Raw genomic sequence first — 27,628 nt, 5'->3', positions numbered from 1 at the left:
TTCAGTACAAACACTGATCACTGGGGGTGGTAGGGACATTGAGCATCACCCAGTTTGCAGCCTTTGCCAAGGATACAGACACCTTCCATAGGCTCTGAACCCTGTCCAGCCTGACCCTGGACACTTCCAGGGATGGGACAGCCACAGCTTCCCTGGGCAACTGTGCCAGAGCCTCTTCACCCTCATGGGGAAGGATTTCTTCCCAATATTGCATCAAAACCTGCACCGATGAAGCTGTTCAAACACCAAAAATTTCATTTTCCTCAGATCATTCCCAGAAAAACAGGAAAGGTCCCTTCACCCACCTAGTTAGAGCAATAACCACAAGAAGAAAGTGAAATGTGAAAGTGCTCCAGAGCGCAAAATATTTTATTTAAGAATTTACAGTGTCAAATCTTACACTTAGGAAAGACAGCCGCTCCCAGCTCAGGGGGAGCCTCCTTGAATGAAGTTGTTTGGCAGTCTCTACTGAAAGGAGAAAATAATCAGCAGCCTGGCTGGACTAGAGGAAAGCCAAGTGCCTGATTAGGTTTCAATTATAGAAAAGTAAACCACACTGACTGCTGCTGTCCATGTCAGGAATTGAGAATGGACCAGCACACAAAGGTTTATAATCCCCCCAAATAGTGTTTTACTTGGGCTCCATACAAACTTTTTGGGACATAGATAAGGCTATCACAATCTTAGAAAAGTGGTGTTACTCAGGAAAAGAAAAGAAAAAAACAAAACAAAACAAAACAACTGGGGACAAATACTGGCAATTTCACATTCGTATTACTTCTACTCCTGGGCAGAAATTCAAGTAAAATCAAATAGTTTGGTGGCAAGTTCTAAATAAAATATGGCCTAATGATTTAATAAATATTTAAAGTTTATTTCTCTCTTTGCAGATAATTCAGATTCTTCAGTGAATATAAATGCTGCATACCATGGTTTTCAAGATTTCCTATATTAAACCTAAAGATTTTGAAGTCCATCTGTAGAGGTCTAATCCATCTACTTTTAGTATGAAATTTAGCAGTTAGCTATTTAAGACCTTGGTTATTTTAGTAAGGGAAATTCAAGAACGGATTATTACACTGATTCTGGCACTCCCAAAAGGAAAAAATAAACAACTTTCAAGCTGTTACCCCCAGCTGCAGAGTGCCAGCAGTTTGAGAGAAAGCAAAGTAACCGTATTGCACTTAAACAAACACTCACTTGTCAAGAGAACAGCGTTGGCTATGATACAGAGCTCCTTCCCACTATACACTTGGCTTTACAGGTAGTCTAAACCACAAACTACATACAGACTAGGAAAGATCCAAATCAAATCAGGATTAGATTACAGTCACAGTTTTCATTCAATAGAAGTTGATTTATTTGGATGAGTTGTGGCCCCCTCCCGCCTCCCAAAAGCCAAACCAGCAGGAGGCAGCTCCTGGGTGAGCCTCTCCCAGGGGAACACCTCTGGTTCCACACTCTGGCTGATTGTGCATGGTCCTCTTAAGGCCACAGTGTTATCTTACAATGTGGACATGTTTGTTTGTTTTTTTTAAACCCCCTGCTGGGAGGGAAGCATCCTTCAGAAATCAAGGAATCCCTGAAACTATGTCTTGGAAGGTCACGCTAGTAAGGTTTAAAATAAATTCAAGGAATAAATTGCCTATATGCAATTTACAAACAGGTTTTGTAACAGACAGCAACTATTTCCTCTCTTGTGCCTATTCTTTATCACAGCAAAGCTATTTCTAGCCAGGTTTTGAAAAGGAAAAGTTACATATATTTCATGTTTGGTAATGGTTTGCGTAGATGAGGTGCAAGCATGAAAAAGATCACCCATCATCAGATTTCTGTCCTGTCAACTGCAGCTGACAGCACGTGCCATAAGGCTGGAGAGTTCTGTGCATACTCAGAACATGAGTAAGGACTCCAAATACAAAGCCATTGTATTCTACTTCAATGTTGGATACTTCCTCTGTCCAATTCTTCCCAGTCTTGAACTTCCAGTGGCTGCAGGAGACTGAGAAAAGAACAGGGATAAATAAAACGTTCTGTAAAAGGGTCATACTGGAGACAAAAATTCAAGAAATCTGAAAGAAAGTTTGGAATGGGAACAGGTGCCAGACTGATCTTTGTGCACATTTAACACTCTGTGCAACAACCCAGATTAAACTGATAAAGCACAAAATCATGTTTTGTTCAAAGCATAGGATCAGACTGGCTTGGGTCAGAAGGGACATTAAAGCCCCACCACATTCCACCCCCTGCCACGGGCAGGGACAACTTCTGCTGTCCCAGACTGCTCCAAACCCTGCCCAGCCTGGCCTTGGACCCTGCCAGAGATCCAGGGGCAGCCACAGCTGCTCTGGGAAATGTTGGATAACAAGGATAAGGAAAAGGAAAGACAGGGCCTTCACTCACTTGTGCAAATTGAGAGGGGTTGTAGAACGGTACCGCCCCTGCTGAAGGTGTCCCCGAGGGTGGAACAGCAGCAGGCTGGGAAGAGAAAACACTGAAGTTAGACAAGAGCAGAGAGGAACTCCAGTGCCTCTCAAATGTGGTCTGCTAAGTTATACAGAGCAAATATTCACAGGAATAATGCCAACAACATGGAGAGCGCAGCCTATTGGAACAACTCCAGAGTGCTGGTACAGTTTGCATCCAGATCTAGAACAGGGCTGGCTTAATGTAGGAATTGGCCAAACAGTGGCACATGCATCAACTGCAAATAGCTCTGCAGGTCCAAAGCATGCAAAACCAACACAAGACACCAGTGCAACTCCACTCAATTAGTACCTTCTGCCTTTGTTAGTACACACCTCAGGACTTGCCCCAAAATAAACATTCTATGTCAGGTTTTGCTTTATTAAGAAATATCAGAAAGGTTTGTGTCACCCCTTTGTGGTGACCCCACAGCTCTGGAACTTCCAGCAGAGATGAAGCATTCCTTTAATTCCTACAGGGACTTTTGCAAATGGTTTATTACCAGTTTGAGACTGGCAGCAGCAGAACGACCAAGTTTTGCTTGTATTGAGACCTTTTAGGAGGTTGGTTTGGTTTTGTTGGAGGATGTTTGTTTTTTTTTGTTTAAAATCAACTGATTTCTTTAGTATCCCAGAAATAAGACGATGAAATTATGTGAATCTCAGGAACATAAATAAAAAGCATGCCTGGATTACATGCACTCCCATAAATACACAAAACTGAAGACCCTGTTTGAGTGTAAAAAGGAACACTACATCATGATCTACTTTTAATGACAATTCTGTGAAATGAGGGGGAAATGACTAAAAGTAGCATTAGTATTTGAGCAAATGCAAAATAAAGAGGGGAAAGGGGGAAAGTAAATAAGTTAACATAAATGAGAATGGCCAGCCACATGTACCTGATTAAAATGCTGGCTTACTTCACGTGATAATGAACTCATTGAACTAGAGCGCGAAAGCTACAAAACAGCAAGAACACACAAATACAAAAAAACACAAATAAAAAAAGTCGTCATGCATGTCACTGCCCCAAGCTTTCAGTTGTTTTATTCATTGTCAAAGTCTCACTGCCAAAGGTTAAACCAACTTCAAGTTAAAAAAACGAAAAACAAAAACAAACGTAAAGCCAGAAGTTAGTTTAAATCAAAAGGACTTCTTAAAGCACAAAATTATGTAGGTATAGAAAACATTTAGTAGGAACAAAGGTCATGTTACTCTGCCTGGCACACAGCACTTGCTCTCCTTGTCTTGCATTTAATATTAGTGAAATTATATGCATGCATGGAGGCAAGAAGAGACCCTTCAACTGCTACTGATATTTTACTCTGAAAAAGACTTTTAAAAGTACTTATATAGGAAAAGGAGATCACAGAATGTAGGACACAGAGGCTGAACTTCTCATATGGGCTTAGAGGTCTTTTCTGTACAATTCTGAAGGCAGTCATATCACATCTTGCCTACTTATCAGCCACAGAATCAGTTACTGGTTGTTTTAAATGGCCCATTGTAAGACCACTACAATTAACTGTAAAAAGTCATTAATTAAATTGCATCAAGCCTTACCTCGCCTGACTGGGAGCCATCAGGGTTAGGAACAGGAAGTCCAGATCCAGGAGGAAGGGCTGCAGGGTTTAAGTACTGAAGGAAAACAAGGCACTTCTGTTTATCATCATTACTACGAGGCTATTCCACATTTCCCTTAGAGATCCCACCGGGCCAGAACAATGTTACAGCAAATCAGGCATTTGTAACCTGCAGTGAAAGGCTCTTCCCATGTTCTCAGCCCCTTTCCTGCACCCATGGAAGCTGCAGCCCTGTCAAATTAGGAAATGCAACCTCCCACCTCCATTTTCACTTGTATTTCTCTTCTGTTCTTTAGGTACAACGTTAAACCACAAACATCATGCTTTATGGACTGTGGCTGTCAAACTGCTGCTCAGAATGCTGAGGGGTTTGAATCAGAACTTTGGGTTCTGCCTACAAGATATTCCTTGGAACCCACCTCTGGTTCCACAGCTGCAGAAGGGTCTGTGTTGGTTTGGTTTGTAGCTGCTGTGTGCTCTGCTGCTCCACTCCCCTCCACGGGCTGGGATTCCCCTGGAACTACAGAGAAAATGGGATTTAACCAAAGACACCCCATAAATAGCCATAAAACCTCCCCACAATCCTATGCACACACCTGAGTTTGGAACAAAGACGTTGGCAGGAATGGGCATGGGTGCCAGGGGGGCAAACAGGTCTGATGGTGCAGGAACAGCACCACTTGCCTTGGTTCCTCCTGGATTCAGGACATCCACATAACGGGCTCTGCTTCCAGCTAAACCACAAACATGCAGAAAAACAGAAAGAACCCTTGTGTTTATCATGCCTGTGTCTATTCTGAACAGCTGGCTGGTTATTTTCCTTCAGGATTAGGAAATAACACCCCAGGGATACAAACAGTAATACCCAAGTCATGGTGCTGTGACAGCAGTGCAGGAGCTGGGCACGAGCAAAGCCAGCAATAGCCACAGCTCCACTGAGCTGCCAATGTTCCCAAACAAGCCAGGGAACGTCAGAACTTCTGCCTTCATATTTTATGCAGGAGAAAGTCTTCAAATATCAGTGCTGGCTGTTACCTGCTCTCCTGGAGAACACATTGACAGAGGCACCAGGTGGGCCTCCAGGCCCAGGGGGAGCAGCCTGAGCAGCTTTAGGAAATCCTGTTGGAGGTGGTGGAGGAGGTTTACTCTGCAAGGAGACAAAAAAATTCCAATCACATCATTGTCTGATGTAGCAGATTTTAATCCAGATTCAGTAAAAAGCAGCTCTTAAGAGACAATCACAGACTAAATAAAGTTGTGTGCAAAGTACAAATTTTTGTTTTCCACTTGGAGAAATCATGAGAACTCAGATTTTTACCTCTTCTTCTGGTTCATCCAGATTAACCCAACGTTGTTTCTGCTCATCCCAAACAATCTAAAAGAAAATCACAGTCAAAAACAAAGAGCTCAAAGCAAGCTGCTAAAGAAGTTTAAAATAACTGTAATTTTTTTTTTAAAGCTGGTCTTAGAATAAGAGTAATCCTCAAAGTTTTACAATCATCTGTTACTCATCAAAACAATGTTAATTTGTCATCCAGGAGAACATTAGGAACAAATTCAAGTATATAAAGGTTTTTGTGACTCTTGGGGCCTTACTGATTTATTCTTGTCATCTGGCAGGTGAGCCTCATTCTTTCCTTTTCCCATCAGCCAGCGAAACCAGGTTCCACCAGTCTAAAAACAAATCAAATCTTCTTAGTTAATTCTCTCCCTCTCGGTCAATTCTTGTCTCACTTTACAGGCAAGTTAAAACAAACTTTCATGCAACAACACATTTTCTGTCTTCAACTCTAAGCCCAGAGTTGCAACTAATAAGTAGAAATAATTTAGTCAGGATTTCTTAACTACAGAGAACCAGGAGTTACCACATTTACTAACAAATCTCCTCCAGCTGTAGGTACCTTTCTAACAAAGTTTACCTTTCTGGGTGCTGCCTCCTTTTTTGTTTCTTTTTTAGTGTCTTTCCCTGCAGGAGCAGAGGGGGGAGGAGAGGGTTGCTTTGCTGCAGAGTTGGATCTCTCTCGTCCCACAGAATGAGCAGAGGACTCTGAGGTTGTTCGGGACCTTCGCCCGTAGCCCTGGGTGACAAATACACAGGAAAGCAAAAGTTGTCACTGCTGCAGTGATGGATCACATTCCACCTTGCTAAAAGACAACCCTTCTTTGAAAAATCCATGAACAGAACAGACCTAAAAGTTGATACAAAATAAACCTAAAGATGGATCTTTGTCCTGCTGCCTGGTTGGATATAAAGCCAGGACATCAATGCATAATAAACAAGCAGATAAATATCTGACACAGCATTAATTTTTTATCAAGATTTTGCACACAAAGACATTTAATCTGGTTCTTTGGGGACATCTAAAAAGCAAGCTTCAAGTCTTGCTGAAGAGCAATACACAGTCCCAAATCCTCTTGTGTTTGCATTGTGCTGCAATGCAGCTGAAGAAATGTGTGAAATAACAATACCATGTTAGCCATCCTGCCATAGAAATCATCCTCTCTCTGCTCAGGGAAGGAGTTTTGTGAAGGAGACTCTGGGGCAATTCTCTGCATTCCTTAAAAAAAATAATTATATTATGTTAGCAGGGACACACACCAACCAAAAAAACAAAATAAACACCAAAACCCCCAAGCCCCACAATAGTTCTAAGGCAAAAGTTTTCACAGTTATGAGTTTTGTGCTAGGGAGAACATGGTTTCTTAAAGAATGAGAGCTGCAATTGCTGTGATTTTTTTTCTCTTGGTTTGTGTTTGTTCTAAACACAGGCCAGAGCAGGCTGAGGGACTTAACCATCAGGATGGAGCAATTAAAAGTTCCTCACATCTCCAATTCTAAACAAACTTAAGTTTCCTTTTCTCCACATGTGTCAGGCTCTACTGCCACAGAGTCAAAACTTATCAGGGTCCTAGAAACTCATGTCCAGAGGCAGAAATCCCTGATATCCCTTGGAAACAGAACTGCCAATCTCACTGCACTCAGGGATCACCTGTCAAGGTCTAAATCATCACCTGCTGAGTCTGAGCTCTCTTTTAAAGTAGGCCAACAAAGCAGGATGAAGACTACAACTTTCTACAGATGTTTCTATACCATTACATGGTGCTTTTAAATGTCATTACCCAAAACACGACTATTTTTAAAATACTGAGGTATTTTGAATTATTCCCTGAAACACTTCATTCCCTTTCTAAGGAAGGAAAGCTGTTTATTAAGATCCCAGACCTGTTTCCAGGTTTGTCTGCTCTTCTGGCTGTGGTTCCATTTCTTGTGGTGGCCCTCCTGGGGGTAGTGTTGTCCCTAAATATAGCGGGGATGGTTCAGTTCCATATGGATTTGAAAACCCTTGAGGTGCAAAGCCAGGTCCTGGGCCAAGAGGCTGAGGAGCCACTGGGTAGAAGGGGACACTTCCCTGGTCACCAGGAGGAATCATGGCAGCTGAGCCATCGAGGACAGCCTGAGGTACTGCAGCATGAAAAAAAGAAAAAAAACCAAACCAGAATTAAAATTAGGCAGAAATTCCAGTGTGAACCTTTTACCCTATGAATGATACAATGCAGAAGTGAAATCTCCCTGTTCCAACCAGCCCCTTAAGTGGTTTCTTGTATCAGAAACCCAAACCCTTTGTTTTCTCTCTCTCTCTCTCATAGAGGATATGAAACACCAACCTGAAGGCATCAGCTGCACGCTCTGCATCTGCTGAGCCATATTGGGTAACAAGGATGCCAGCAAGGGATTTTCAGCACCTGGCCCCACGTCACGGCCTCCTCCCCCATCACACTGACTGGCACGGTCCAGCTCAGAGCTGGGAGTGCTGCATTCATAGGGAGGGGGGGTGGATCTGTCTGTGTTGTAGGCTATTGCACCCTCCTGCAGGAAAAAACAAGATATTGTTAACTCATCTCTACCAGACATTCAGTTCAGAAGCAAGGGAACGCAAAGCAAAGGAAATCTTAGGTGTGAAAACGGTTTTTTAGTGTTCAATCAAAGAAAAATGAGTTGTCAGCCATTTATAAGCCAAGATCAACCAATAATCTAAAGGGTTTATTTGTTTTTAAATTGAAACACAGTTCATTAGCTCAGGGTTCCAATTTCTAACACATCTCTTTAAACAGACAATAACTATTTCCACTGTTATAATCTAGCAACACCAATCCACACATGAGATATTTTTATGGCAAGCAGATCCCCTGATTACTGCAGCCTAATGAGTTTTGCAGTTCTCCTTGCATTATGGTATTAAGAAAAACCTGTCTCTCATAACTTTAATTATTCTGTATTGAATCTCAGGGCACTGAAGTGTGGTAAATTCACTTGGTTTACACCATAGCATTTGCCATTTAGGACATGAATATATTAGGTCACTTCCCATGTTTCTGTGATTAGCAGTGTAAACAAAAGCATTTAAAAAACTGGATTTACACTAATCCTTTATACAGAATAATTCATGCTGAAAAGCACACACCATACCTTGATCTGTCCATCCACATGTCGAAGTGTCACCAACCAGGGGGGTTCAATAAAAGATTCCTGTTCTGGTTTTTCTTTGATCTGAGGGTCAAACAGGCGCAGCTGGGAGGACATCTGTGGAAAGGAACCATTGCAAAGTGTGAGTTCATCAGCCACAGCTTCCCACCTACAATATCCAGCCCCAAACACTTCATTCTTCCTCATGTTACCTGGATTAGCTGGCCAATCAGCACAGGGGAATAGTAATGTGGATCTTTGAGGACAGTTCTGGAAATCACCTCACAGTAGTGGAAAGCCTGGGCAGCAAGGCCCATCTCAGCCAGCCGACAGGCATAGATGAACTTGAAAACCTGGGGAGGCAACAGGACAAATAAAACAAGAGATTACAACACTCTGGGTGGTAACAAATAAAAGGCAGTCTGACATTTCAGCTGAAAGTTCAGATATTTCATTATCACATCCAAAATTAGAGGAAAAAGCATTCAATTCATTTCTTCCACCTAATGCATCCACTGGAAGTTGCCTATTTATCTACAGCTAGTGCCAGCAAATTCTGCTGGACTTTTCTTCTGGAATACAGAATTACAATTTATTGTTAAAATTCAGAAGTTCAGGATGTAGAGATGAAAAAAATGAAAATGAAATGACTACAGGAAAACAGCTATATGGCATTACTATCCAGGAACATTTCATGTTATAACAGAGAAAATATTTGCCCCACTGACTACAGCACATGAGAGATTAAAAGCATGACATCTGCCAAAAAGAAACCAAACCAAAACAGGAACTGCTCCTCACCTGGAAATTGGGCAAGCAGCCAGGCTGACTTCCTAGTGACTGTGCATACTCATAGGCTTCTGTTCTTTGAATGGCTTCATTGGTGGCAAACTTTAAAAATGGCAAGCTGTTTCAAACAGGAGAAGAAAAATATAATTTGAGCTGACAAACACAGAACTGTCACTGTCAGACACACAGCTCTGTTAGACACAAAATAACTGTTTGGTGTCCTGTCTTGCAGAAGTTATCTCAACACCAGCCAGTGAGGATAAAGGGAACAGTGCAATTCAGTCTTTCAAACTTTCATTTTTGCATCGAGAAAGTTGGGTTTTAAGAAAAAGAAAGTCAAACCTGTGATTTGATCCAATTAGGACAAGCTTTGTTGTCTTCCTTGTGTAAACTCCAAACCCAACTTGGGCCATAAGGTAACAAAAATGAGCAGCATCCAGCAGGCCTTTAGAAGCTGTAGAGAAATAAAGGACAGAGCTCAGGATATTCCAGTGGCAAATTCAGTGTCCTTCCTGTATCGTTTGGCTTTGCATTCAAATGCCTTCACAATAGAGACAAGCCCATTTAGAACTCCACTTTGTATTTTATAAAGAAATTGCCTGTTTTCAAAAAAATAGGCTGAGCAATCCAAGTTTTTCCTTCAGTCACCACCCTTCATTTCCCCAAGAGTTACCAAGAGTGTCTCCCATGGTCGCAATGGTCCTGGATTCCAAGTCCACATTATTGGTCAAGTTGGATAACACCATTGCTAGATGAGGCCTCCAGTCTCCCCATTTCTCATCTCCACAGCACTAAAATTAGAAGAATTTAGTCAAATCAGTGACTGGAGCTCTGCATGGTTCAAGTGTTTCAACCTTAAAAGGACCAGACCAACTTCTCTGACATTCTGGGAAGGATTTCTGTTGGGAACTCCACTCCTCCCTACAGCTCCCAGTGAATCTTACCGTGGATGCAGCTGGCATCCTCCCAGACATGAGCTGGTAAACAGTCTGCAGAGGGTCATTAATTGGGAGACTGTTGGCAAATCTACAGAGACGTTGCAGAGAAAAACAAAACACAGACGTGGGGTAAGCAGTTAAAATGTACTTCAACTCTCAGTGGCAATTAATCTAACCTAGCCCAAGAGAAGGAAGTGCTGTGTGAAAATACTACACTGAAGAGGAAATTACCCAGTGGGTGATGTTCAAAAGTAAAATGTTATCAGTAAAATGTTAACAAAATTGACAGTTGAGTTTTTGCAGTTTTTTTCCAAGCAAGGCCACAGATGACATTGTTCAAATACTCCTTAAATGGATCAAGTGGCAGAGAACAACTTCTCAGGTCTAAATTTATACCCAGATGATCCCAGAATAAAAAGTAATAATTAACAATAAATACAGGTAAAATTAAAGCACAAATCTTGCATTAACTACTATGGATAACCCATGATTTTGAATTCTCCACCTCATTAGCAGAACAGGCAGCCAAATTTCACTGATCAAAAAGCAACCCAGTACCTGGTCATCACTCTTGCATGTGTCCTGCTGTCCATTTTGCTGGCAAGGAGCAGAGCATGACCCCACAAGCCATGCTTCATGGCAGACTCCAAAGCATCCTAATAAACACACAAATTAGTTTCCTGGGAATAGCTTCACATATTACTAATAAAAACCAATTTTACAGTAGTGATTTGTGATCAAATCAAAGTATGTTTAGATAAAAGCTAACACACTGTAATTTTGCTTTAGATTATGAGCTGTAGGGTATAAATTTCTGTATCAGAGTAATACAGTGCCATGAAATATTGCATGCACTGCAAAAATAAGTAGCAGCACAGGCACTCACTTTCTTACGGCCATAAAGCAGCAACTCCCTGAATCTCTCAGTCTCCTTCTCAAAACTGTCAACTGTGGTCACAAGGTTATCAGTGAGAAATGAGAGCTGGGCTTCACCAGATTCCTCTTCCACTTGTTCCAAAGCCTCATTATTGAAATCAATCAAATTTGCCTCATTAGGGGACTTCCCAGGAAGCCACACTGTTTTGTGATCTCGGAGCAGAAGTTCAGCCAGGTCTGTTCCCACAACGGTCTGTGTGTGTGGAGAGGAAACAAAATTTGAAAAATTTGTTATTTCAACACTGCCTGCATTTTATTTGGCACTTCAACAGCAATGTGTGAACATCAGCACCTCTGAGCAGCTGAGGGTGAGTGCCCAGTTTACACATTCCTTCAGTCTGTGACATATTCCAAGATCAATGACTAGAACACAAATTCCAGATCTTTGCACAAAAACTATTTGTGTACAAAACACTTTAGGATAGATAAAAACTCCAGCAGTGAGACATACCCCATTCTGCCTGCACAACAGTACAATAAAGTCCCAAAGAAGACTTGCGGATTCTTTGTCAATTAAATTTTCATTCTTAAAGCATTGTGCAGCTTTACTTTGTGCAAAATTAATAACATCCACTTTATGGGTCTCATCCCTGAAAAAAAAAAAGAAAAAAGTTTTTAATGAGACAAATGTAAACATTCAGGTCATTATTTGTAATTACTCTGAGGAATAAATTTAAAGCTCATGTATTATTTAAGCAGGTGAAAAGCCACAAATATTTTAAGTCAGTTTAAATCCTGTAATTTGCAATGAAGAAATAATTTCTGAAAGTATGAAAATTATTTTTGAAAACTGTAGGGACATACTTAGCAAGTGGACCAGGAAAGGCTCTCATCTCTTCTTGCTCTGGAGAATGTTGTAACATAGTCTGAAACACAAATATAATCCATAAGAAATTCTTGTAATTCTAAATTTTGCCTTTTACTGATAAAACCCCCAGAGCTGAACATGACCCATCAAGTAATCCAGCCTCTTAAGCAAAATTTAAAGAGTGACTTTGTCACAACCTGCATAAGGACGATGAATTATGAAATCTACTTTAATGCAATTACTCTGTACATCTTCCTGAACAAAATTATAAGGAGCTGGATGATCTCATCATGACTAAGTCATCTCTCAGAGGAAAGGAACTTTTAAATTTACTGTTTTACTTATGATTACAGCCCAAACATACAAAGATACATGCACTGACATAAAAAAAAGAGAAATCAGGAAGTTATAGATTCAAGTTCCCCATTTCCCTTCCAAAAGAAAGACCTTTATTCCATTACTTCCCATTTTTCCTTCTAAACTTTACCTCCATGCTGTGGATTTCAACCAGAGCTGGCTGACCCTCAGAAGGCAGGTTTGGCAGTGCTTTTATTAAGAAGCCCCCAGGCCCAAACCTGGCACAGATATGAGGCACTGAAAATTTCTCAGGTGTTGAGGGCCTTAAAGGTGCTGAAATGGGGAGAAAAGATAAAATAAGAACAGGTAACCTGCCCTGCAGCTAAGCAAACTTGCTGATGCATTTTACCCAATTCAATAATCCTGCAGTGTTAGTGGAAAACACCCTGTTACTGAATTTGGCTGAACTTTCTAAGAAACAATCAGTTCCTTTATAATCCCAAAGTCCCAAACCTGAAGATTTGCAATAACTAAACTCCAGAACTTTAAAATCCTGTTATTTTTTTTTTTCAGTGCAGGAGTTTTGATAGTATCAGACACATTCCTGTCATCTCTGTACAAACACATAACACATCTTCAAAGAGCCAAACAGACATCACCACCTTGGCAAAGCTTTTCCAGAGGAAGTGTTTTGTATCTCTAGCAAGGCTTTCCCTCCCTCCCCTTGCTCCATACCTTGTTCCACAGCTGACCAGGCTGTTTCAGCAGGGTAGCCATAGTCTGGGAAGGGCTGCTGTCCATCAAAGCTGGGCTCATACCCTCCGTAGGGATAATCTGCGTGCACTGCCTGTGCAGGGGGTTCGTAGGCAGTGAGATCGTGATTGCTCCTGTACAGCTGGCTCTAGGCAGGGCACATCAGCCAGGTTAGCTGGGGTTACACTCAGCAAGCAGCACTGCACACACACAGCCTTGCAGAAAGCCCCCCCTGTGTGACCCTTCTGTGATAATTCATCATTTTGTCTTCTCCCCCAATGTTTTTACCATTGTTTGATCTGTTCACATCCAAGCATGTTCAGTTCTCTCACAGCAGAATTTCTATGTGCTCGTGTGAAAAGTTAAGATTATAGCACCAGTTCTGTTACCAACAACTGTGGGCCAGAATGAATGCTCACCTCTGCTGTAACAGACAGAAAATCCCAACTGAAAAACCCCAACAAATGTCAAATGACAGCAGGTGCCTAAAGATTAATGTCTAAATGATTTCCAATACTGCTTCAAACACTACTGAATTAACTGGAATTTGGACTGGAAAAGTACCTAAACTTCCAAGTAACATGATGAACCAAGTACAGGTGAAATGACCCATTACATGAGCAAAAACTGTACCTCAAAAATTAGCCAAATATTTTCTGAGCTTTTCATGTATCTGTATTTGTGGTGTAAGTAGATGAGTAGTCAGTTAGCTTTGGTTTTTGCTTTTAAAGTCAAAATAACATCATATTAATATGAGTTAGTCCTTTAATACATCCCAAGTTCAGTAACACAGCCAAACTTGTGATGAGAAAAATGACATGACTCAAAGCCAGGCACAGTGTCCACTACAGCCAAGCACAGGGAAGGCAACGTTCTCACAAACAGCGTATGGATTCAGTAGAGGAAATTTTCCATTTCTGTGTGTGTGTGGCAACTTGCACAGCTGAGTGCTGAAACCTCTCTTTGCAGGAGAACTTTCAGTTCTTAAGAAACATTAAGTTCAAAACTACATCACAAAACAGCCTCAGCTTATGAACATTTTCAAAAAAACCAAAATTTTCATTCCCCGTGCTAAGCCCTGAAATATTTTCTTACTAGAAAACAAGAAAGCCACCCCCAGCAGAGCAGGTGGCGGGCTGTGTGTGCCGCTGGAGCTCACCTGCTGGGAGCGGGAGCTGAAGCTGCTGCGGTGGCTGTGCACGCTGCGGGAGCTGCGCAGGCTGTGGCCCGAGTGCTCGCTGTGCACGCTGCGCCGCTCAAACTCGTCCCCGTACGGATCCCGCGCCGGCTCCGCCTCGTCGTCAAAGCTCCCGGTGAAACGGGGGTCGTACCTCCAGTTGTCCTCGTATCGCTCGTTCCTGAGGGACACACACACAGCAGGAGTGAGCTCAGGCACCCGCGGGGCTGAGGCAGGAAAGCTGGACTGTCGCTGACATCTTTTATGGAAAATCCTTTCCTTAGGATTTTTCCTCCTGAGAAGATGAGAGGCCTCAGGAACAAAATGTAACCAATGGTTATCTGCTGCTGTGGGATGCAACAGGTGCATCTGGGATTAGTCTCATGTGGTTGTTTCTAATTAATGGCCAATCATAGTCTGCTGGCCTTTGTTACCATTCTTTCTTTTTCTATTCTTAGCCAGCCTTCCGATGAAATCCTTTCTTCTATTCTTTTAGTATAGTTTTAATGTAGTATATCTCATAAAATAATAAATCAAGCCTTCTGAAAGATGGAGTCAGATCCTCGTCTCTTCCCTCATCCTCGGACCCCTGTGAACACAGTCACACTGGCTTTGGTGCAGTTTGTTTGGGGGATCCCCGGGGAGCCCCCTAAGCTGTGTGCTCACTGGTAGCAGCAGGCAGGCAAGGAGACTCCACACAGCTTCTGGAGGAGCTGATTAGATGAGGGTTTATTGGAGGTCCCAGCCCCAGTGGGACCATCCTCATCATCCTCATATGCACATACAGAAACAACCAATGGCCCTCAACCTTCATAAAAAACACCAAATCCTGAAAATCATCACGACGCCCTAATCGATCTCCCAGCACCATCAAATAGCTCCACATGATGAAATTTCGGATCTCTATTAGGGGTTTGCTTGGTTTCTGAGGGAGAAGGGGGAGAGAGGGAGAGCCTAGGGGGAAAAGGGCCAAGAGAGGTTTGGTCTCCCCAGCACAGCCTAACAGGGAGATTCAAAGTGGGTGCAGAATGAGACTTGGGCCAATGGGATTACAGATCCATGATCCTCCCCCTGCAGTATCACAGGCTTGGAATAAACTCTACATTTTCGAGGGCTGAGACAGAGAACACCATTTAACTAAAATGTAACACCACAGGACCTGCTCCAGAAGGGCCCTTAAATCTGCCTACACAGAGGTTGTTGTTACAGTAAACAAACTGACATTCCTTCACAGAGTTCATCCAGATTATTCAAGATCAAGACCAACATTATACTCAGAGTGTGTTTTGAAAACCCACAGAATGTTAAGCTGGTTTAAAAACAAACGCTGCTACCTTCAATCCCTCTGTCAGAGTGATGTGACAGCTCATCTGGTTTTCCCTCAATGACCTATGTTAAAGCTACAGAAAGAACTAGCAACACACACACACACTAGCAACTACACTGTGAAATATGTGTAACACTGCATTTTAACAGCCTGCTCCAGAGAATCTGGAAAGAGCACTGGGAGAACGTGGATAGACTGGACAAACCTGCTGCCATATGGATATGCTTCTCTCTTCTGGTAAGGGTTGTGCTCAGCATCATACCAGTACCTCTGGTCATAACTCCTGGGGTCTCTGTACCTGGGGTCGTAAGGGTATCGTTCCCAGCGACTTGGATCTTTGGAAAAGAAAAAGAAATGGTTCAGATATTGGTGGGTTTTGCCTAATAATCTTTTTCTGCTCCTTTCTCTTTAATTACAAGTTGGTTTGGTCCTAAAGCACAAAGCAAACCCAAAGCAATGCACTTAATGCAACATAAATATGCCCACTCCTTTTTACTTTAAAAAAAGTTTAAAAAATCAATTTCACATCTTTCAGAGAAACATGGCAGTTAGAGTTAGTTACTCCTGAGGGGTCAGTGTTTGCCATCAGATCTTTTCTAACATCTTTAAACCTCAATCCTATTATTTGTTATGAGATTCACAGAATCTCTGTGATCAGTCTGCAGAGTGCCAAGCAAAACATCTCAGGATGTGGACAGATGTTGCTTAAAACCCTCCCAGGCACTCCACAAGCAATTACCTCCAGACTCCCAACGCCAGCATGTCTCAGTGAGCACTTAGATAATGATGGACAAAACCAAAATCCAGTTGTGAGTCAACTTTACACCCACCTAAAATTCACTTTACAGGTTTGCCTTCAGGTCACACACCAAGGACACACCCCAGTGAAAGGCAGCCTTGCAACACGTGGAACAAAACTGTTCTGTACCCTTACAATGGAGGGTTTGCACAAAGGAAAGGCAAACTGAAGGGTCAAGTGAGGAAAATCTATGGAAAAAAAATCAGAGTTCTTTTGGACCTTACCTCCATAATCATAGGAGTTTGGGTAATAGCCTGAATAATAATCACTCCATCCACCTTTTCCATAATAATCTTCTGTATACCCTTGCCTGAAAGAAAGCAAAAATGTATAAAAAAAGTCGTTATTCCTCCTTAATCTCTTCTAAATTCAGCGGGAGGTAGGAAAAACTCTATGCCCCAATTGATTAGACAGAGTTGCATAGTTAAAATAATGCATTTCCAAGAAACCAAGGAGTCTCAAAATTAAGACTTTACAACCCAATATACCACTAAATTGTTGTGCCATTGAAAGCTGACAACCCTTAGCATACAATAATTTAGTGGCTTTATAAACTGTTTTGGTGATAAGTTTAATTACTTACAGACAATTATTCACAGAAACTACTGCTATAATTAGCATCCTTTGAACTGTCTCAACAGAGAAGTCGATAATTTAACAATTCATTAAGAAATAATAGCTCCCCTAAATTTAACAGTGTTTTATTATACAGCTCATGATGAAGAAAATACTCATTTACAGAGCTGGTTGTCCAAACAAGCACAAAAACCTGGGTAAAACCAACACAGCAAAGTAAGAGTCAGTGCATACAAAAAGATCATTTCTTCTGATGAAAAAAAGAAAGATGTGGTCATTATTTTAAATAGCATGAGCCTTTATTATACAACATTTTCAAATCATCCTAGAATTTCTGAAAAAAGCCAGAGGATGAATATTAGATGAAAAATGCAGTGTCTACATGTATGTGCACACACATAAATGTATATATATGTTTACATCCATGTATGTTTGTACCAACAAAGGTGCATGAACCTCACAAACACACCTGGGCACACACACAGCAGGTGAAGGTATTTAATGCCAGTTGGGAGTGATGGAAACTTCCACCTTTCCCTACAACTGGTCCTACAACCCAGAGTGCAAACTCCAAAGTGGCGCAGCGAGTCCAGGAGTGTGGGAAGCCTGCTAACACAGCACTCACTCTGCACAGGAGCTCTGATCTTATCTCATCAGGTTGAGCCACCCAACCAGTCTCCCCAGCCTCCTCCAGAGAGATCTCATTCCTTTCTGCAAGCAGAGTTTACAAAGCTCTGTGCCATCAGTGCACATTCAGGGCAGTTTCACACACACACACAGCTCTGCTGCCCTGCAGCTCCACACCACAGTCCCTGTCTGTCTGCACTGGCACTCACACAGCAGCCCTGACACAGCCACTTCTAACAGGCTTTGATCTGCCCACTGCCACGTACAGAAACTTCAACCCCTTCTAAAAATAGCACCTCAGGAGAGGACACAGCAGGAAGTGCTGCTAGAGGTTATCATCTCATTTCAAGAGCTCACAGCACACTTAAATTCACTTAAGAAAATGGTAAAAGTTATCACATGGAGCTACAGCCATTGTTTTGTTCTCCTCAAGACCAAAATACATCTACAATCTTCTGGAGATGGTAAATAAAATGTGATATTTGTAATTTGATCACTGCTCCATGAGTGAACTACCAACAACAAACATTACAAAGGGTTTAATCATTTCCAGACAGGTAACAGGAGTTTCTCTGTTAGAAACTGCAAACCCCTCAGCAGATAACAGTAACATTTTGTCATTAATTTGAAGTTCATACAAATAACTTACACAATTATCACTAGAAAGCAGCAATCTCTTCAAGGTAATTTGCTGCTTCTTGCTTGAGTCAGAGATTTAATCTTGCTTTTATTTGATATTTTCAAGTAGCATCTGAACGCATTGTTCCCCCTCTCTCAAATGTCTTTATTTTGTATTAATCAGACAGATCAAGGCTTATAAGTTTCCCTAATAGTGAAATGAGTGGGTGAGACATGCCCACACAGCAACTCTGCCACCCAGACCACATTCTGGGAGCTCTGTGAGGAAAGCTTATCCACACCTGAGGGAATTGTACACAAATGGACCTGACACAGCACCAGGATGCTGTCACCTGACTCACCACTCTCTTCTGAGCACCTGAACCACTGTGTATCCATGGTGCTGCAAGGCAAATTTCACCCAATGTGCAAAACTGCCATTCATTAACAGACCAGGGGGCCCCTGCTTAAGTGCAAGGCAGAAAATAAATGAGTATTGATTAATAACCCCATGACCTGCACTGCTCTTTCACAGCAAACATCAGCACTGAGGCTATCGCAGTGACTTCCTGCCTGGCAGAAACACCAACAACCCCCAAAGAACTGAATGAAAGGAACAACAAGCAAGAGGAAAGGCTGGGGAATTGTATCCTTCCCAGGCATTTGATACCATCCATCCCTGAGGCAGCACACAAAGAGGTTTTGAATTCCTCCCTGTGGTTTATGCTGCAAAACTTCAACAGGCACCACTACCCTCCCTGCTTTGGGGTACCCAAATCTTGGCTCAGCTGAGCAATCACACACCTGGAGGCAGGTCTGTCAGAGCAGTGGCTGGCCCTGGAGCTGGGCCGCTCGGGCTCGGGGTAGCGGTAACTGCCGGGCTCCATGTAGGCAGCGCCGCCCTCGTAGTGCCGGTACCGGGGGTCGTACTGCCCGTAGCTGTCCTCCTGCAAGAGCACAGGCAAGGGAAAAGGCTTCACACCTCCACAATGAACAGTTCAAACCAAAAAACATCACCATTCACACCACAGCAGTGAGCCATAGCTGTCCTCCTGCAAGAGCACAGGCAAGGGAAAAGGCTTCACACCTCCACAATGAACAGTTCAAACCAAACACATCACCATTCACACTACAGCAGTGACACCTGAAGAAATGGAGGTTAATAAACTACAGCTTAGCTTTGATTCCTTTTTGTGGCAGGGGTTATAGTCAAGTTATTAATATCCTAAACTTAAGAAAAAAAAAACATTATGTCTAGGCTAAAGTAATTTCAACCATTCTACTAAATCATCAATAATTCAAGCAGCAGATAGGGACCAAGTCTGAGCATCTGGACTGACAACTTTTTCCAAACAAATTGCTATGAGCTGACATCTGTACCAACTGGAATTGGTATCAGCAAACTATTTAAGTCCCCATAATCTTTGCAATGTCGATTTTGTTACTGCTGTCTAGATTTTCCCTACACTTAAACACTTAACATGAATGCTCTGCTGAATGTTGATCGTGACACGACTGCTTAAATTCATAACTCAAAAATGAAAATGAATAATACATACTAAGGGGGGAAAAAAAGGGAAAAATAGAAACTTACCATGTAATAAAGGTGAGCTGCTGTCCTGGGGTCTGCAGGAGGATAAGGTGGTGGATATGGAGCCTGGTAAGCATCGTAGGGATGTCTGTAGTAGTAGTAAGGGTTCTGGGGTGGACCAAAGGCTTCCTGAGGGGTCTGAGGAGGGGGTGGACGCTGCAGGTCTTGCTGCCCGTTGGGTGGCACTGCCTGAGCAGTGGTGGCAGGAGGGGCAGTGGCAGCTGGAGCACCTGGAGGCTGTTCTGACACCGGCTGCTTGCCGGGACTCGTCTGCTCGTACCTTGGCTGGGCTGAACCTGCCTCCTGGGGCCCCCCAGGCTGGGGACGGTTACCCAGCACCTGGCTGTCCCCCTGCTGCATGGCCTTAGCCCCTGTGGAAATCTGGGAGTCTGCAGGAACTGAGGGCTGCCCAGATGTTGGTGGCTGCATTTGAGCTGCTTGCATTTGTGGCTGTGCAGCTCGGTCTGCTGCAGCCTGGTGCTGCACATCTTTTGTCACCTGTTGGTAGAAATGTTGTTTGTCAGGCACCTCGGGACGCACCTGACCAGCACCAGCTGCCTGTTGGACTGGAGCACCAGAGGGTGACTGATTGTGCACCTGGACAGAATTACTTGTGCTGCTTTTCTCCAACGTCCGTGGCACTGTGAAGTCCAGCACTCCAGCAGCTTCTTTGCTACTTGATTGATTTGCAGAATTATTAGCCTGTGCTATGGAATTAACAGGGGGGACCAGGCCACTTGCACTTCCACTGGGAAGGTTTGTCCCAGGAGAAACAGACGAGTTAGACCCTGGCTTGCTAGCAAATTCAGGAACAAGGCCTTCCACATTAACATTCTTTTGCCCTTCTGGAGTCAAATTAAGAGGAGTTTTCATAAGCAAGTTTGCAGGCTGATTAGAAGCAGCATCAGAAGAATTAACAGGACTTTGTAATAAATTATGTTTTAACAGATTAGTATTTGGAAGTGCATTAACTAAGAGAGATCCAACTTGCATCACAGGTAATGGCATGTTTTCCCCACCAGCATGTGAACTTTGGGGACCCATCGCAGGCTTGTCCCCAACTCCAGAGTCCTTCATTGGCTGATTGTTTTCATTGTTGCTTAGCTGATTAGATAGAGAAATAGAAAAATTAATTGGCTGAGCCAAGTTATAGCTTTGATTAGGCTGAGCAATCAGAATAGGCTGATTTTGCAAAGACTCTGTAGGTGGAGAAGACAATAAACTTGCATAACCAGAACTTGCCTGAGACTGAAGTGCTTCCTCCTCTCCCATTTTGGGAGGATTCTCAAGATTTTCAAAAGCTATATTTCCATCCTGGGAGTGCTGCACAGCAATAGTCCCTGGTTTACATGGCTGCTGATGAGACAGGCCTTCTTCTGGTGGCTGAATGACTTCCACAGTCTGTTTGGCAGGTACATACACTGCAGGAGCAGCAGGAGCTAGGAGAACATTTCCCCCAAAATTTGGTAACTCATTGTGAGCCCATAAAGTTGTTGCTGGGCTATCACACTTCTTAACTGCTCCCTGAGCTCTGGTTGAGGAGCGTCTCTCAGATACTGATTGTATATTTTCCACAACAGGTCCAGAGTGCAGCGTGTTTCCAGCCTCCCCAGCGCCTGCAAGAGGCCCTGGGTGTACCTGAGGCATGTAAATTGTTTCCAGATTATCTGGTGGCTGTTCAAGATTGCCAGGGGATGCAGCAGGCACTGCTGTGTTCTTCTTGATATTCTTTTGGTTTGAGTGGTTCTCTCTCAATTCAACCACCATCTTTGCTTGGTCGATCTCTGCAGGTTTTATACCAACTCCATGGGACCTCACAGGTTCAAAAGAACTATTTGCACTTGTCTGAAACACTCCTGTAGGCTTAGGAGGACTTGGAGTGGGAGGCTGGGATAGATTGCTGTGGTAGCTCTTGCTGAGGTTTAGCTCTCCTGAATCACCTCCCAGAGGAGAGGAGTCAATCTGTTTGAAGAAGCTGGCAGAGGATTCCTCATCAGGCTTCCCAATTTCCTGCTGGATAAATGTACCTACTTGCTCCGGGGGCCGTGCAGAGCTGGAAGTGCTCCTGTGGCTGATGCTGCTGTAGTTGGAAGAGCCGCTGTCTGGTCGGCCAGGGTGAGGTAAGGAGTCAGGTGCCTCCAGGTTTGGTCCTCCTTCAGCATGGCTCACAGCATTCTTGGGAAGCACCTGACCCGGGAAGGATCCGTACCTGTACGGATCAGGACCAGCAGCAGGGGATGGAGCGTTGATGCTCTGGGGTTCACTTGGCAGCACCTCCTGATTCTGAATGCACTCCAGGTTCTCCACGTTTTCATACTGGGACCCAGCAGCTGGGTCACCTATCTGCGCCTTGTCATCACCAGCAAACAGAGAGTGCTTAGCAGCCTGTGCCTCCTGGTGGCTGACAAGTTTAGGGAAGTACTGGGCATCCATTCCTTTCTGTACCATTTCACCAGCTGTACCCAGCTGTGCCTGAGAGAGAATATTGGCTGCCACCTGCTGAGGATGCACAGGCTGGTGATACAGGGAGGCCGGATTTTGCTGACAGGCATCAAACTCTGTTTTCTCCATTACGTATTTTTTTTCAGATGAAAGTATTTCTTCATTTTCTGCTTCATCCCCTTTGAAGAACATAGAGAGAGTTCCTGAATCTCGATCTGTGGGAATAGATCTATTTGACGTTTCAGACATAGCTGGAGACTGATTTTTGGGGTTGTTTTCCTGAGCTGTGGGAAGGACAAAACTGGAGTCTTGCAAAAGTGGCTGTGGGTAAAACTGTTCCTGGTAAGGTTGGTTTGACCAAGGGTTGGTCATGTCTGTGTTCTGCCTAAACACATTTCCAGGCTGGATGCTGTTCATGTGCTGACTGCTGTTTGCAGGGCCATTTTTGCCATTCTTCTCACAACCAGCGGGTAAAGGCGCTTGCACGATGTTTTGTGGAATTCCTTGGTGCCCAGGACCCTGTGGGACATTTGTGTGTGGAGGAGGGTGAGAAGTGCTGACGGAAGGCTGAGAAATGTTATGAACGTCAGTCTGAGGAGACGGCTCAGGATAGGGCACAAAATTCCGAACTGGAGACTGCAGATTCCCTGGGACAGGCCTCCACTGGGACCCAGGCTGCTGGGGAGGTGGTGGGAAGAGCGCTGCTGTGCTGGGTGCTGAAGCTGCATCATTTGGATCTCTGCCAACATCCTGTCTAGCTCCAGGTTTGTTCGCTGCAGACACCACTCCAGGATGCACACTGAAAGAATTTTCCACTGCTGCTCCTGGGTTATAATGCAAGGGCGCTGCAGGCCCGCGGAGTCCGACATCAGCATTGGGATGCCCTTCTGCAGCACTATTTATAACAAACCCCGGGGACGGAGAAGGAACTGGAACACTGGGAAAGCTACTGGTGCCTATCCCCGCCTGAGCCACGGGAGCTGGCAGAGAGGTGTGTGGTCCGTGCGGGCTGTCCCCGGCGCGGGAGGGCTGCGGGAACGCTGCCGCAGCGCTGCCCTTGGGTGGGTGATCCGAGGGGGCGCCCTGCGGGGTTTGCCTGCCGAAGGCAAACGGGTCAGTCACGGGCTGCACCGGCGCGGCCGCGGCGTTTGCCCGCCTGCCGAGGGGGCTGTTCCTCCAGTACATGTTGCGAGCCACGCCGGCGGGAGGAGGAGGAGCCGCCCCCGCAGGGACAGGCTGCGGTGGCTGCTGCATGGTGGCCTCCTGGCAGGGTCACACGGTGACAAACCACCTGCGGAGGCAGCGCAGAGGCTTCTTCTTCTTCTTCTGGCCTGCTGAGACAACACAGGTACGAGTCAGTTCTCTTTCTCACAATACATGCAGCACTCAAGCGAGTTTTATTTTAGAAACAAAATCACTCGAAGAATTTGAAGTGGAAAATATCTCCCTTTTCTTCAGAATGCATAAGGAACTGACAGACTCCATTGTATTTCTAAATCCAGTCCAGCATTAATGAAGTGTAAGGCTGTGTGGTATCAATGCACATTATTTAACAATTCTATTAAATAGATCCAAGTAAGACTAATGACACACAGTTCACACCCATACCAGTGTCAAACCCTCCAGTGGCATCCCACTGTTAGATTTCCCAGAAATATGCATCACAGACAGGACAGCAACCAGGCTGGAACACAGCCTGCAGCACCATGCCCTGCTCAATTTAATTATGAAGAGTTGAGAAGTCATTATCTAACTCTAATTCTGTTAGAGATCATCTTCAGCCCTGCTGCACTGGCACTCCATGTGACTGGACCTTTTCACAGGTAAGATGAGAAGCATCCCTAGAAGGAATTCATCAGATGTTATCACCCTTACACTTTTGGTTTAACCAGGAAAACATGGTGTGACACAGTATTGTTATTTATTGTGAGAAAGGCAAGAGCATCTTCATCACAAATATTCTCTCTTCTAGATGAATGCTGCATAGCAAAGGTGCACTTAAGGATAGAAAAACAATCATCAATGTTTTTTGATGCTATCAATGAGCATTCTCACTTTAACACCAGTGGGACTCTGGCACAGTATCAGGGTTACAGCTGCACCTCAGGGTGGAAAGGACACACTCAGAAGTAATCCAACCCCAGCTCCAAACAATACCAGGCAGGAATCTGGTACACAGGAAGCTCAGTAAATTCATCAGGGTGTCTTTTTCAATTTTATCACCTCTTAACAATCTGGGGAGGATGGAGGCTGACAAACCAGAGAAATCCATCAGTTTCCAGTGGAGCTCAGTGAAGCCTTAGCAGCACATGATAATCTTGTTTTCTCATAGTACACAACAAATATTGTTTACAATATGCAGAGTGAAGTACCCACAGTAATTGCTCCACACCAGATGCATTTCTGCTTATAAAAGAAAAAAGTTGTGCAATTCTTATTTGGAGTTCTTATAAGATTCAGCATTTTGTCAGTAAGAGTAATAAAATGGGAAGCCAGAAAAGTCAGATGTTTGTAATCAGGACAAAACTGTAATAGTTACAGAGAAGTTCAAATGCAAAGCGCTTGTGGTTTCTTGTTATCAAAAATACTACATGTATTTCATAGAGATTTATAGCTAAAAAATTCCAATAAAAAGCACACTGAAGTACCACCACAATCAGCCTTTACTGCACAGCAGTGCAACCTCTCCTAAAGAAAAATGCCTCCAACAGCCTGTGTATAACCCAGGTCCCTCTTTCAAGGTTAACAGAGATTCTCAATTTCTCCCTCATATCCATATATCCCACAGCAATGTCTAGAGTTAAGACTCCATAAATCTGTGTTTTATTAAGATGGGAAGGACAACAAAACAGATTTCAACAGAGGCACTAGAGCTCCATCACTGTCATGCATTACTTGCATGTGCCTTCACCATCCTTTTCAAAGCACAGCTGCTGAATTCCATCAAGGAATGCTTACAAAAATGTTTCAGGACTTTGCAATCTTTTCTCCTGCTCCAATCCTGAGGTGAAGCTTTTCCAGCTGGCCATGCTTACCAGCCTTGCTGCCAGTCACGTTTCCAGGAAATCCTGCCTGAACACCCACCCCAGTTTCCACATGCTTAAGGAACCTCTGGCTGCTCTGGGCATCCCCATTTCTTCTCCATCGTGTTCTTTGTTGTATTAAGCAGATTTCAAAAACTCCTCTCTCCCCTCCAAATAAACACATGGGTTTATGGAGCATACTTTGGGTTGGGGAAAAGCTAATTAAACCATCTGCCAAGGCATTTATGTCCTGGAAAGCACAAACTTCACTGACCAAAATATTGGTATCTACTAAATAGCTCTGTTTTTCATAGAAAAGTTGTTTCTAAAATACAGCTGAGCACAAAAGCCAACTCAAATACCCACTTCCAAATATCTAACGTGGACTTTACTCCTTGCAGTGTCTTATTTTAAAATAAAGTCTTAATACTTTACCATATTTTTGTAACAGCCAGCACCAGTAATTAGCAAATAAGAATATTAAGTCCTACTTTAAGTCCTATTTTTTACTTGCCATTCCTCTGACAGGATCTTTGATGGTGCATGACAGACGTTCAATATGAGGGATCAGCTTCCTCAGAAGCAAAGTTAATATTAACAGACTGCACATAGTAAAAGCAAGCAAGATTTGAGGAACTGAGTCCAAACAAAATGAACGTGTCCATGTCAGGTAATTTAAACAGAAGATAACTCAGTGCTACTGACCCTCCCTTGTGCCTTATCCAGGATTAACAGAAATGCTGATTTTAAGGGATTTAGAAATAACTACACAAGTTAAGAGCAATCCACCTCTGCTTTGTATAGTTTGGAAATTCTCATATTTCAGCTGGTTTATTAATTGATAAAGCAGAGCAGCCTGCTAAACATGAGTCACCAGGAGTAACAATTGCAGAAGGTGTTTCCAGGCACACCAAAAAAACATTGCCAAAGAGGAAAAAAATATTAAAACCCTCTAGACAAGGCCATAAAATTAAGTTCATCTTATGAGCTCTATAGCTTCATCTATTAAGAAATAATTCCTTTGGGGGCAAATTTAATTTAAACCTATCTAAATAAATTACTCTTAAACAGAATAACCATGCCTATAAAGCAGGTGAGAGAGGACTAATATTAACTCTCATCCTCACACATGAAGCAAACAATAAACAACATATTCACATACACAGATTCCTAGTAAAAACAAATTGACCAACAAAACAAAAACAGAAACAAAAAACAACCCACTGCAATCTCAAATACAGGAACAGCTGGAAAAATGAGATTTGCAGCTTTAAAATCAGCAAGTACTTTTTCAGTTTTATCTCATGTAGACAGCTGCACATCTGCACACATGTGGGTGACAGATTGAACACATTCTGCATCATTCACTCTCCTGACAGATTCCTACCGGGCTTTTCCTCAACAGCAACCAGAACTACAAATGTTTTCCTGTTAAAATGTAGCGACAGGACAGCTTTAAACAGGCACAGGGCAAGTTTAATGAGATCTCAGGGAAAGAAATCCTTCCCTATGAGGGTGGGAATGCCCGCAGCAGCTGTGGCTACCCCTGGATCCCTGGAAGTGTCCCGGGACAGGGCTTGGAGCACGCTGGGCCAGTGGAAGGTGCCCCTGCCATGGCAGGGGGTGGAATTTGATGATTTTTAAGGTCCCTTCCAACCCAAACCAGCCCGTCACTCCATCAAAACAGCTCTTTGGGACTCAAAAGCCCAGAAGCAGCAGAAAGCGTTCCCGTTTATTCCGAAAGGAGCCTGGCTGCCAGTTCTCCAGCCCAGCGGTGCCGAGGCTCTCCGGGAGCCGCACTCCTGAGTCAGCCCCAGTTGCGCCGACCTGGGGCACCTGAGAGCCTCAAAACCAGCCCTGACCCGGGCCCAGCGCTGTCGGAGGGGACACACGATAGCCAGCATCAGTCTGAACCTTCTCCCCGCCGCAACCCACGGAAAAACCTTCGGAGCCCCGCGGATCGTCCCTGTCCCGCCGCCCCGCTCGAAACCGCCCGGAGCACCCCAAATCCTGCGGGGAAAGCCCCGGGCAGCGCGGCCCGCGACTGCGGCAGCGCCTTCGCCCCTCCTTGCGGTACCACAGCCCGCCCCAGCCGGGCCGGGGGCCGAGCCCGGGGCTGCGGGACCCGCCGGCTCCCGGCGCTGCGACAGTCCCGAGGCCCTCGCTGAGGCACGGCGGGGTGGGCACCGGGGACACCGGGGCCCGCGCCTCAAGCCCGGCGCTGCTCGCGCAGCCCACCCGGGACCCGCGGCCCTCCCTCCGGGCGCGCCCCGCGGTACCTGGCAGGCCCTGCCGGCCGCGGCACCTCAGCAGCGGGCGCGGGCGCCGCCGCCCCGCACGGCCCCAGCGCCGGCCGCCGCCATCTTGGCACATCCGGCTCGGGCTTCCGCCGCCGCCGCCGACGTGTCACG

At 44.2% G+C, this 27,628-nt stretch overlaps 1 protein-coding gene across 5 annotated transcripts; it reads right to left on the bottom strand.

Annotated features, from left to right (window-relative positions):
* Positions 1-340: 340 nt before the first annotated feature.
* SEC16A (SEC16 homolog A, endoplasmic reticulum export factor) lies at positions 341-27,628 on the bottom strand. Of its 5 annotated transcripts, XM_071454433.1 has the most exons (32): positions 27,497-27,628; positions 20,995-23,525; positions 19,756-20,250; positions 18,966-19,108; positions 16,565-16,650; positions 15,747-15,876; positions 14,197-14,395; positions 13,020-13,185; positions 12,475-12,617; positions 11,984-12,045; positions 11,631-11,769; positions 11,130-11,372; positions 10,802-10,899; positions 10,250-10,331; positions 9,979-10,096; positions 9,648-9,759; positions 9,318-9,423; positions 8,729-8,869; positions 8,520-8,633; positions 7,718-7,919; positions 7,275-7,514; positions 6,521-6,609; positions 5,971-6,129; positions 5,648-5,725; positions 5,370-5,426; positions 5,087-5,198; positions 4,648-4,785; positions 4,471-4,571; positions 4,032-4,106; positions 3,368-3,427; positions 2,404-2,478; positions 341-2,002 (listed from the first exon to the last, which is right to left on the bottom strand). In XM_071454433.1, the coding sequence occupies exons 2-32, from the start codon at positions 23,446-23,448 to the stop codon at positions 1,934-1,936; spliced, it is 6,486 nt and encodes a 2,161-aa protein (XP_071310534.1). In that variant the 5' UTR covers positions 23,449-23,525; positions 27,497-27,628; the 3' UTR covers positions 341-1,933. The 5 variants fall into 5 exon arrangements, with proteins under 5 accessions (XP_071310534.1, XP_071310530.1, XP_071310532.1 ...); XM_071454429.1 differs by having other exon boundaries at positions 19,756-23,525; XM_071454431.1 differs by having other exon boundaries at positions 13,020-13,131; positions 19,756-23,525.

Source organism: Agelaius tricolor, unplaced genomic scaffold, assembly GCF_023055355.1.
Source record: "Agelaius tricolor isolate 1412-34295 unplaced genomic scaffold, bAgeTri1.0.p SCAF_38, whole genome shotgun sequence".
Taxonomy (NCBI): domain Eukaryota; kingdom Metazoa; phylum Chordata; class Aves; order Passeriformes; family Icteridae; genus Agelaius; species Agelaius tricolor.
This window is presented reverse-complemented; position numbering and strand designations above follow the sequence as displayed.

Bases quoted from the DNA above. Each gene is read 5' to 3' on its own strand.
- SEC16A (XM_071454429.1), bottom strand. From the start codon at position 23,448: ATGCAGCAGCCACCGCAGCCTGTCCCTGCGGGGGCGGCTCCTCCTCCT. The intron at 19,109-19,755 runs GTAAGTTTCTAT...GTGCTCTTGCAG, and splicing joins CAGCTCACCTTTATTACATG to GAGGACAGCTACGGGCAGTA. The intron at 12,618-13,019 runs GTATGGAGCAAG...TCCCCATTTCAG, and splicing joins CTGGTCAGCTGTGGAACAAG to CACCTTTAAGGCCCTCAACA.